This window comes from Podarcis muralis, chromosome 3 (genome assembly GCF_964188315.1).
Source record: "Podarcis muralis chromosome 3, rPodMur119.hap1.1, whole genome shotgun sequence".
Lineage (NCBI taxonomy): Eukaryota > Metazoa > Chordata > Lepidosauria > Squamata > Lacertidae > Podarcis > Podarcis muralis.
The window spans coordinates 16,270,833-16,282,212 of record NC_135657.1 but is presented as its reverse complement, the minus strand read 5'-3'; the positions used below and the strand labels follow the sequence as shown (position 1 = coordinate 16,282,212).

The window sequence follows — 11,380 nt, the reverse complement described above, 5'->3', positions numbered from 1 at the left end:
AGGAAGGCGAGGCGAGGGAGAGAAGCACCGCCTCTTACGGTACGGGAAAAGAGGAGAGACAAACTTAGCTCTCCCTCGCAGCTGTTTCCTATAGCTTGCGGCCGGCGGTTGTTTGGAATTGCAATAACAGTACAGGGAGTTTCGTATCACAACCTAGCCAGTGTTTGAAACCTTTGGAGTTGTGCATACGTTTACACCGTTAGGGATTCAGCTGGCGGGAAGAGAGATCGTTGGGGATCTGATTCAGGCAACCGAATGTGTGAAACATTTCCATTGGGGAAATACCGTTTTCCACTTTCTTCCTGCGGCACCTTGTAGTGACATTCATTTCATGATTCAGCTGGTTTTGTTTCGTTTTGTAAAAAATCTCACATTGTAAGTCTTCTGCGAGATGATGATGATGATGATTTTTATTTAACCCACCTTTTTCTTCTTTTTAAAAGTCGCGGGTGGGAACAGATCAGCTTTGGCCAGTTTACGAACATGTCACTCCAGAGAGTTTTGACCCCCACTGGGTTATGGCTAAAAGCAGGGCTCCTCAGCACAACCAGCGGGCCTCACGTTCAGCCTCCAGCACATCTTCTCCTTCCCAGACTGAGCTTTTCGTGTTGTAGATGGCTGGTGTCATCCATGGATTCCACATGGATCTAGTGCAATGTCTCTGAGAACCAGTGTGGCCCAGCACTTAGGTGACTCAGGCCAGCTTGATGGGTTGTACATGGCTTGTGTCCATGGTGGAGACGGAGGCAGGAGACTTACAGATAATAATGAAAACTGCTAAAAACATAGAAAAAGCAATAACTGAAAAAACAAACTGATAAAAATAAAACCATATACATATATAAAAGCTAGCAAAAGCATACAAATAATTACAAAAAAAACCACCCCGTCAGTTCCCAAAAGCATGTTGGAACAAGAAAGTATTCACCTGCCGGCAGAAGGACAACAAGGAGACAGCCAGATACAAATATAGATGCAGACAAACACACTGGGATAGCTCAGTCAGCAGAGCATGAGACTCTTAATCTAAAGGTCCTGGGTTTTCTTCAGGAACAAGTGAAGATCTACATTGGGAGCAGGGGGGAATCAAATCAACTCTACCCTGCTGGTAGAGTGGGAATCAAAAACCATTGCAGTAGGGAAGGGGCCTAAATTATGCTGGGTGGGTGGAGAGACCAGAGGGCAGCCTCCCTAGGTGTAGGAGGGCATTTCCTCCCTAGGGGTAGGAGGAGACCAGCAGTGCCTCTTATTTGCTGAGAGACTGATGTAGAGGCAACACTGGGGTCAGGCTGCTGAGGTGGTGACAGATCCAGACTCCAAGGAGCATGTCACCCACAGCCACTGCTGCTGCAGCAGTCACAATGGTAAGCAATGCATCCCTTAGAGGCTGGATCTGCTGCGGCTGTGGATCCTGCTACCTGTGGTGGTCACTTCACCTTGCCTCATAGGTGAGCCAGTCCTGCTGAGCGCTGTGCAAAAAGCAAAAGCCCTTGAATGCATATAGCAAAAGAGGAGGGCAGTCGGATGTCAGGTTAAAGAGCATTTAATAACAGGAACATTGGAATCATGCTGCTGGAATTTTAGAGGCAGGTTAGCTATTACTAGAGATTTGGAAAACATGACCTTGCATTCAAGTTTTCATAAAGAGCATCTGCCTGCAGCATGTTTTCAGAGTGTAGCCTCTAACATGTAGATGACTGACTACAGGTCTGATAAACTAATAATATAATATAATATAATATAATATAATATAATATAATATAATATAATATAATATAATATAATATAATATAATATAATATAATATAATATAATATAATATAATATAATATAAATGCCGCAATGTCAGATGGGAAGCCCAGAGTTCAGGCAAGACAAACAGTTCAGCCCGCAAGCTTGTGACTTCGCGGTTGCCCTTATTCAAAATGGCCGGGGCAGAATGGGGCGGGGAAGAGGAAAAGGCGTTTGCAAACACTGTACTGTACTCAGATATGTCTGAGGGCATCCGACGACGCGGGAGCCATATTTTTTGTGGGCAAAACAATACCATGTTTTTAAAATGAAAGCGGGGCCAGGAGGCAGTCGCGTTTGCCCTTCCCTGTGACGTAAGCGCGTAGGGAGGTCAGGTGGGCCGAGGCCGCCTCTGATTGGTGGCGCCAGAGAGGCGCCGCTAGTCTTTCGGTTGCTGGGCTGTGTTTGGCATAATGTAGGGGAAGCCAGCGTCGGTTTCGGGACGGAGGCGTCTTCCCTGGAGCGGCTTGAGCTGGCACCGCCCGCGCGTTTCGCACCGCCGGCATGAGAAAGCGGAACGAGTCCGTCACCTTGGAGCATGAGCGCTTCGCCTCCTCCGCTCCGGCAGCGGCTGCCGCGTCTTCCTCCTCCTGCTCCTCCCAGCAGCCGGATAAGGGCTTCAGCTTGAGACCGAGCCTGCGCCTGCCTGGTAGTTCCCGGCCCGCCGCCGACTCTGGCATGAAGCGAACGCTCGGCAGGTGAGGCGACCCCCCCCCCGCCGGCCCCCGTCGCTATGGCAACCCCTCCATCTTCTCTTCAACCGCCAGCCCGGCCTCGGCCTTCCCCGTTCCCATGGCAACGGGCGGCCCGCTCGACGTCGCCGAGCCTTCTGACCCTTTCAACCGCCGTCTCTTCTCTCCCCCCCCCCCCACATAAAAACCCTCACACGGGGGCCTGGCATTACTATGGCAACCCTCCTGAGCCCCGCCACCAGCCGCCATAGCCCCGAGCGAGTCATACTGGAATGCCCTTGGCGGTGTTCTTCTCCGTCCGCCTTTTTGTTCTAGGTTACGGGAGTGGGGGTGTGTGTGTGTGGCGAAGGCGGCCCTTGCGACGGAATGAGCCCCTGCCTGAAGGGGCTGTCTGGTTTGCTCGTGAAATGGTCGGAGGCCTTCGCTGCTGGGTGTTCCCTCCCCTATTGCTGCAATGGGTTCACCGAGTGTGGCTGCAGGCCAAGAGGAGGGTGTGTTAGAGCCGGACGGCGATTCAGGTTTGCGGAGGATGGATGTTTTCGTGGGGTGGGGGTGGTGGGGTTGGATATGGCTTTGAAAAACAGAGCTCTGAGGTGTTTTAGTCGACCTCGAATGGTGTTTGTCTTTAGTTATAAGCATTTTGCTTTGCTGCAAAATGGGTTATCGGTTACACATCTTTTATGAATGAACTACTGTATCTTCACACCCCCACCCCCGAAAAATATTGAAAACTATGTGCCCTTGACCAATGGGAGGATAGGGGGAGGTTTTCCTTCCTCCCTCCCCCTCCTCCTTGCATCCTGACTCAGCTTGTCAACAACGCATATTTTAAAACGCACACAATCGTTTTTTCTTTTCCCGTTCCGTATTTTAAATTGCAAAGTGTTAGAGAATAGTAAATGATGGGGGTGAGGGTGGTCAGAGACTGATGAATGAGTGGAGTACCAGTCAGCTTGCAGCAGAGGAAGAGATTAAATGAGAAAATGCTTGCCTGTTATACTGCTGGAAAGGGACTTTGCCTTTGTACACATTACCAGTTTAGAAGACAATACAGTGGTACCTCGGGTTACATACGCTTCAGGTTACACAGGCACTTCAGGTTACAGACTCCACTGACCCAGAAATATTACCTCGGGTTAAGAACTTTGCTTCAGAATGAGAACAGAAATCGTGGTGCGGCGGCAGCGGGAGGCCCCATTAGCTAAAGTGGTGCTTCAGGTTAAGAACAGTTTCAGGTTAAGAATGGACCTCCAGAACGAATTAAGTTCTTAACCCGAGGTACCACTGTTTATATAATCTGTGCTTCTCCTCTTTGTCACCTTTATTAAAGGGGTGGAGGTGCTGGAGGTCAGCACACTATGAGACCTTCATATTAATCCCATGCATGTTTATTTGGTAGAAAGTCTTATTGTGGTTAGGAGGGACAAGGGACTAGGGCTTGCCAATCAGACAAGTGCTAGTAGATAAATAGGTACCGCTCTTGCCGGAAGGTAAACGGCATTTCCGTGCGCTGCTCTGGTTCTCCAGAAGCAGCTTAGTCATGCTAGCCACATGACCCGGAAGCTGTACGCCGGCTCCCTCGGCCAATAAAGCGAGATGAGCGCTGCAACCCCAGAGACGTCCGCGACTGGACCTAATGGTCTGGGGTCCCTTTACCTTTACCTTATTGTGGTTGCTGGGACTTGCTGCAAGTAATTAGGCATGGTGAATTCACAGCTGTGATCACTGACCTTCCAAGCCTTCAAATCTCAAGTAACCATTAATCAATAATCTCTGACGGTAGATTTAAAGTAGAAAAGATTAATTAAATCTCAAATAAATATAAAATGTAAGGTGTCCTCTGAGCATGTCCTATTTTAGTTGCAGTCCTCAACGGAATCTCTGGTGCCACCAGAGTGTACATTAGTTTGAAGATGTTGCCTCACAAACCCCATGCATGGGAGTAGTTGTGGTTAAATAATAATATAGCTGTCTCCACAATCCTGTTTATTCTGCATCCCACACACTCCCACTGCTGTTTGGGAAGCAGTGTACACACGTTAGCCACAATCCACATCTATTCTGTTGTTTCTTATGTAAAACTATGTTTTGAGTTATTTTCCCCCAAACCAGCTTTGATCTGGATTGAGAAAAATAATGATCTAGCTTTGTTTTATGTTGCTAATGTGTACAAAGCCAAAGCCCCTGTTCAGCATCATATTAGCAAATGTTTTCTCATTTCATCTTTTCCTCTGCAGCTAGCTGACTAGTCCTCTCTACACTGTCATCAGTTTTTGACCACCTCTTCCCTGCAATTTATACACACTGCAATTTATAAGTGCTCTAGAACTTGGTGGTGATTATCTTTGTTTTTAATTCTCACAGCAACCTGTCAACAAGGTTAGTTTAAGGACTGGTCAGGCCATGTAGCAAACTTCAGAGTTTAGCAAGGAATGAGCCTGGGTGTCTGCATGTCAGATCCATCACTTCATCACAATTGATCTCTATCAAATAAATGTGTGTGGGGAAATCCAAGAATTTCTCTCACAAAGATCACTTCTCAACAAATGAAATTATCACTCAATAAGCACTTGAAGAACATAGGGTGCAATCCACTGCATGTTTACTTGGAAGTAAGCAGCACTGAGTTCAACAGAACCTACTTCTCAGTCACATAGGATTATAAACTTCATACATGTACAAAAGAGTCATAATCTGTGGAGGAGTCATTTTTCTGGGATCCACCAGTGGCAGGTGCACAATATGTGGTGATGCACAGAAGGGCCTAATCTGTTGGTACCTGATTGTGGAGTGCCCTTCCAGTGAAATAATTCCTGGTGCCAACACATTTAGCATTTTTCTACCTACTAAAGAGTCTCATGTTTGCATTTGTAGGTCATTAGAGTGTGTGTTGGATGGACAGGTTAAACTTTAATTTTGTATTTTTAGCATTTCTTGTGGTTGTGTTGATTTGTAGTTTTTATTATTTTAAATTGGTCTTGTGAATGTTCTTACCCTTTCATCATTTTTGATGAAGCATGGGTTAAAAGTGCCTTTAATAACTGACAATTTCAGAGCTGTTTCAGGACAATTCTCTCAGGCTTCCTTTACGTTTATCAAGTTGTCCTAAGGTTTCTTTGCTTCTGGTATGAATGTAATTCATTATGCTGTTGTAAATTTTCTGTTTCAATTCCTCTTTGAGTTCAGGCATTGTTAACAATGAGTACTTAAAGCAGAAACACCATAAATATTTTATTTATTTATAATATTTATAATATTACCTTTGCTAAATAAAAACAAGATTTAAATATTCCCTCAAAGTTTTCCCTTTCTGGATTTTTAATTTTGAGACCAGTTTATTTCAACTTGATTTTGAAATTGTTTGGTGAACCTTTCCTGCTTCTATAAATTGGTGCACAGGCTTATGTGTAATCCTGAAAAGTGAATATAGTTTTGCCTCATTTAGTCCTTGGAAGACATCTTGGAGCTTTCCCTGTGCAATAAGATAGTATTCTTTAAAATGAGTGGAGGTTCAACCATTTTTAAAATCTAGATATATATAAATTGCTTTATCAGAGTCAATCCATTAGTCCACCAATGTCTACTCTTAAAAGCAGTGTCAGAATTCTCTTTCAGAGATGCTTTCTGTGGAACTTTAACAGGAAATGGAATCTGGGCTTTAAAATGTTTGTGAAGCATGTGCTTCACATGCTTCGGTAAATCAGTAAAGTCTTGGGAGAGTTTTCTACTGGAGATGTACGGTAACTTGTTTTGGTTATTTTACATTCCCTTTGTACCATTGAGCTTTCTATACATTATTTGCCAATCAACCTTGTTAAACTATCTTACTTTTGAGTCTCATTATCTCAGTCTGACACTGATCAGAGTTTGGCATCAGTATAAATAATGGGGTGGTTTGGATGTAATGCTAAACCATAGTTTAGTGTTACGAGAAAAAGCCACAAAGAGCCTTAGACTTGTTTGCTCTCCCCTCTTCCTCTGGTGTATCTATGAGGATGACTTCCTACAACCTCTGTGTTATTTGAACCCGAATAAACTGGTTCAAAAAGCTAGCGCCAAACTGTAATTTATGAAGCTTGCTTATTTCAACCTGCCATAGTTAAAATTAGCCACCATTTAGGGTTTGGGCAACACAATGAACTGCTGGTTAATCTAAAAAGGAAGCAGAAGCTTCTGATCTTGAAACTATACTGGAGGAGGAGAAGAGAGTACTGTCCCAAGACTCATTGAAGCTTGTTCTCTGAACGCAAAACCATTATTTAGTTTTGTGTAGAGACAGCCATTAAGTAGCTTGAATTGTCTCTGTACTTAGCCTTCTATAGCTTACTTGTGTGTACTTTTTCATTGTCTGACAGTGAAGTACAGAGGGCATTAAAAAAAATACATATGTGATCTTTTTCATGCAATCTATAGTGGAAAACTTTCTTAAGAAGTCCAGTACTCTCATCATAGCTGAACCTGCTGCTGGAAAAACAAATGTATAAACAAATGCATGCGTAGTGTTAGGATTACTGAATGAATGACTTTGAAATCAACCACAGTAATGATCTGGCACAGTATTTGAAACTTGATTTTTACAAGATATAAAAGTCATTCAGAATGCTGCTGGTGTTTGCCCTCAAGCCTTTCCACCTCCTCTTCGTAGGCTACTTGTTAACTGCATATTTTTCTAAGAAACTTGGGCTTTCCTGTGCTTCTGTGAGGACTATTTCTCTGTGTCATCCCCCCCCCCTTGTTGTAATGTAGGAGAGGAGGAAAATATGTTTGGTACTGAGGACCATATCTGGAATAATATACTATGTCGGGCACAGCTTTGTATGCATTACTTGTAGCTAACTTCTGCAATTTACAAAAATCTTATCAACTTGATGATGACAAACTACAGTTGGCAGAGGTGTTGCTTCTTACAATATTTTATTTAGATATTTTCCTCATATGAGAAACTTGAGCCAGCCTTTTGAAAAATCAGCAGGCTCTTAAATCATTAGCTACAAAAACCATGGACTTTTAATCGTTCCAGTTGCCTTCATATCCTTTAGTATGTTTTGCTGTCACATTTTTAATTTCCCAGTCATGAAGACTGGATACTTACTATGAAATCTACAAGGTCCTTTCTATCATGTAGATGCATCAGTTATGTATGTAGCCTGTTTTTGGTCATGTCTTTTGTTTACTTTGTCCTCCAAAAATATACTGTTAACGTGTTCATGTAGCTGGCAATACAGCTTGATCAGCTTTATAGTTCAGAGTGAAATAAAGGAAGCAAATTTGATATGCTTGAGATGAGGTTACAGTAAGCCCTATTTATTTTATTACTTTAGGAGGTCAAAATAAAACTTGTTTCTATGATATAGATGGAGTTTCCCCCCCAAAATGACACTGAGGGTGTGTATATATATCTGTTTTTCAATACTTCTTTGTTTCTATCGTTTTGTATTCTGAGTGTTCCTTTTTTTACTACGTTTCTTGACCACACATGAACATGTTGTGTACTGTGTCTGGAAGTGGGTTTTCCCCCTCCAAAATCTCTGTGTTACTTATAGGACATTATCATCATCATCCTAAAAAAATCAAGCTTTTAAATGATACTGTTGCAGTTAAGATACTGATTGCCAAGGGAACTTCATGAGCATTCCTAGCTAGGCAAATGAGAGGGCCATCGCGCTCCTATCCTCTGCAATCCAAACTTAATCTCCTACTTTCTAAAATGGTTCAGTCTGTCTTAGTCATAAATTCTTTCAAATCCTTCTTTGAAATTTACCTTTATCTGCAAAGCCTTTTCATAACCCTTATTTCTCCCCCCCCCCCCAAATGAAACCCAAGTATGTCTAACTTCATCTACATCTATTTATGTTTTACTACCCTGGCCTCTCATTCTCCTCTCTTTGTTTTTCCCTTGGGAGTTCCTTGAGAGGCCCTACTTCTTGCTTATGTTGTTCTGTAAATTGTCGTCTGTAGCAATAACACTAATATTTTTGTTTACATGCAGTTAAGAAATGCCCAAACGTTACTTTGTTTTATTATTTCTACAGGGTTTACATGCAATTAAGAAAATCTAGATGCTGAGTCTTCATTTTGCACTGTTTTGACTTGTGGACACACAAAGACGAGACAACAAAGTCCTTTGGCTGCTGAAGATGAGCCAAAAGGAAAAATAAATCTTAAACTATTCCCTACAGTCTCTGTTTCTCCATCCCCAAAGTGTCATAGTTGCTACCACCATTGGGAGTAATTATTCAGTGTTTGTGCAAAGGGCTTTAAATAGCTAAAGCAATTGTTGTTTGGAACAGAGATAATAGGTGTCTTGCAGGGCAGCATGCTTTGCATGCAGGAGTTCGCAGGTTCAATCCCTAGTATCAAGGCTGATGGAAACACTTATCTGAGACCCCAGAGAGCCACTTCCAGTCAGGCAGATGATACTGAGCTAATCATCAGTAACAGATGCACAAAAGCACAGGAGAGCCCAATTCCTCCTTCATTTATGATCTTTTAGCAGCAAAAGTGGGCCAAATTCATTCCCCAAATGGATCTTTGGGGTCGGAAATTGGATTTTAAGGGTGCATACCCTGTTTGGGCCAGAAAGTGGTAATGGGGGGAGTCAGCTGTTCTTCATCAAAGCCCACTTTGGCATCTCAGATGCATTTTGGTAATGCATAAAGGTAAAGGGACCCCTGACCATTAGGTCCAGCCGCGGACGACTGGGGTTGCGGCGCTCACCTCGCTTTATTGGCCAAGGGAGCCAGCGTACAGCTTCCAGGGCATGTGGCCAGCATGACCAGCGAACCAGAGCAGCGCACGAAAACGCTGTTTACCTTCCCGCAGGAGTGGTACCTATTTATATACTTGCACTTTGACGTGCTTTCGAACTGCTAGGTTGGCAGGAGCTGGGACCGAGCAACGGGAGCTCACCCCGTGCACCCCATTGCTTGGAGCCAATTCTTAGGTTCCTCTGGGGCCAAAGTTTAGGCAGAGAACTGTTAAAATGGCTGGCACCCTTTCTCTTTTAGGTCATACTGACTAATATAGGTGTTTGTGGACTAGTATGTGTTACAGGCTAGTTTGCCCTAAAGGTGTCCTTTAGGTCTTAAGTTCTCTGTGGTTTTGACAGATTGGCATGCCTGACTGCTGATCTATAAGAGATGGCTTATCTGTCTGGCACAAGACCAAGGTTTAGGTCTGAGTCACAAGGCAAAAGGTTGATTATTAGCTATGAAATAAGATTCAAATCATAATTGGGAGTGGGTGTTAAATACTAGAAGGTAATGATAGTTGATGAAGCTGTAGGATGAGTCAGTCAAAGTCTAGGACTCGGTAACCTGGAAACTGGGGTCAGAGGTAGGTAGGTTGGTGTACAACAGACAGTCATCTCGGGCTAGAGTCCAATGACAAATAGAAATTAATATGAATACACAACCAGGTCGTTTTATATAATTGCCTATGGCGCTATGGTTCTTGTCCCATCTCTTTATTACTTCATGGAGCCAGTGGAAGATTGTGAGAGATCAGGGTGATGGTGATGGCTGGCTTAGGTTAGGCAGTTCTCATCTCAGTAGTGAGAAATCTTTTTGTCACCATTTGGGTTGTGCCCTCAGAAAAGAAACAAATAATAATTGAATAGGAATAGTGTATGTTTGTGTGTGTAGTTGTGATGCTGCAGAGCATGTGCTTAACACGCTATTTAAAATTCTGCCTGATCTGAATATATACATATAAAGTTGATTTATACTGACTTCCATTCCGTAACACTATGTATTTATTCTCTCTGGCAGCAGTTCTCGCAATATGGAAACACTTAACTGGAAAAGCAAGTGAGAGTCTATATACAAAGGAGTTTGCTCTGCACTGCTGAGCTATGACTTTAAGCATAGTTTAAGGGTAAAATGCTGTGTTGTAAACTAATAGTGAGTACGAACTCCTGGTTTATTCAGAATCTGTATATTGTATTTACTTTGTTATTAACAATGCCTAATAGATTTGACATTCAGTAGTCTCTTAGGACGAGTAATTCACCTGTGTTTGTGTGCAAGAGAGAATCTTCATTATATGAATTAATTGCTCTAAAATGTACAGCAGGTGTGGTGGGGGACCAATGTATTTCCTCAATTATGGACTACATGAGAGTCAATAAACTGAAACTCAATTCAGCTAAGACTGAGACACTGTTAGTGGGTGGTTTCCGAGACTGGGTGGATGGGAGGTAGACTCATGGTACCATAGATCTGTAGAGTTGGAAGGGTCCCTGAGGTTCATCTAGTTCAGCCCCCCTACCATGCAGGAATCTCAACTAAAGCATCCATGACAGATGGCCATCCAGCTTCTGCTTATAAACCTCCAAGGAAGGAAGAAGAAGAAGAAGAGTTTGGATTTGATATCCCGCCTTTCACTCCCTTTAAGGAGTTTCAAAGCAGCTAACATTCTCCTTTCCCTTCCTCCCCCACAACAAACACTCTGTGAGGTGAGTGGGGCTGAGAGACTTCAAAGAAATGTGACTAGCCCAAGGTCACCCAGCAGCTGCATGTGGAGGAGCGGAGACGCGAACCCGGTTCCCCAGATTACGAGACTACCGCTCTTAACCACTACACCACACTGGCTCTCAGATAGACTACAACTTCCTGAGGGAGTCCGTTTCATTGTTAAACAGCTCTTATGGTCAGAAAGTTCTTCCTGATGTTTAGTCAGTATCTCCTTTCTTGTAAACTTGAAGCCATTGGTTTGGGTCCTACCCTCCAGTTCCCTGTTCTTGATGGGGTTAGTCGTTCTGAAAGAGCAGATACATAGCTTAGAGGTACTCCTGGAGCCATCCCTGTTGCTTGAGGCTCTGGTGCTCTCTTTGTCACGGTGTGCCTTTCATCAGTTTTAGCTGGTGGTCCAGCTACATCCCTATCTGGACAGGGATA

General features: G+C 43.4%; 1 protein-coding gene across 2 annotated transcripts in view; it reads left to right on the top strand.

Annotated features, from left to right (window-relative positions):
* Positions 1 to 2,154: 2,154 nt before the first annotated feature.
* The window catches only part of ABHD12 (abhydrolase domain containing 12, lysophospholipase), a 33,504-nt gene continuing 24,278 nt past the window's right edge, over positions 2,155 to 11,380 (top strand). Inside the window, exon 1 of one of the 2 annotated variants that reach the window (XM_028725004.2) lies at positions 2,155 to 2,489. In XM_028725004.2, coding sequence (XP_028580837.1) covers positions 2,296 to 2,489 — 194 coding nt within the window. In that variant the 5' untranslated portion in view covers positions 2,155 to 2,295. Of the gene's footprint in view, positions 2,490 to 2,707; positions 3,002 to 11,380 lie in introns of those variants that run through there. The other variant, XM_028725005.2, reaches the window with a different exon arrangement.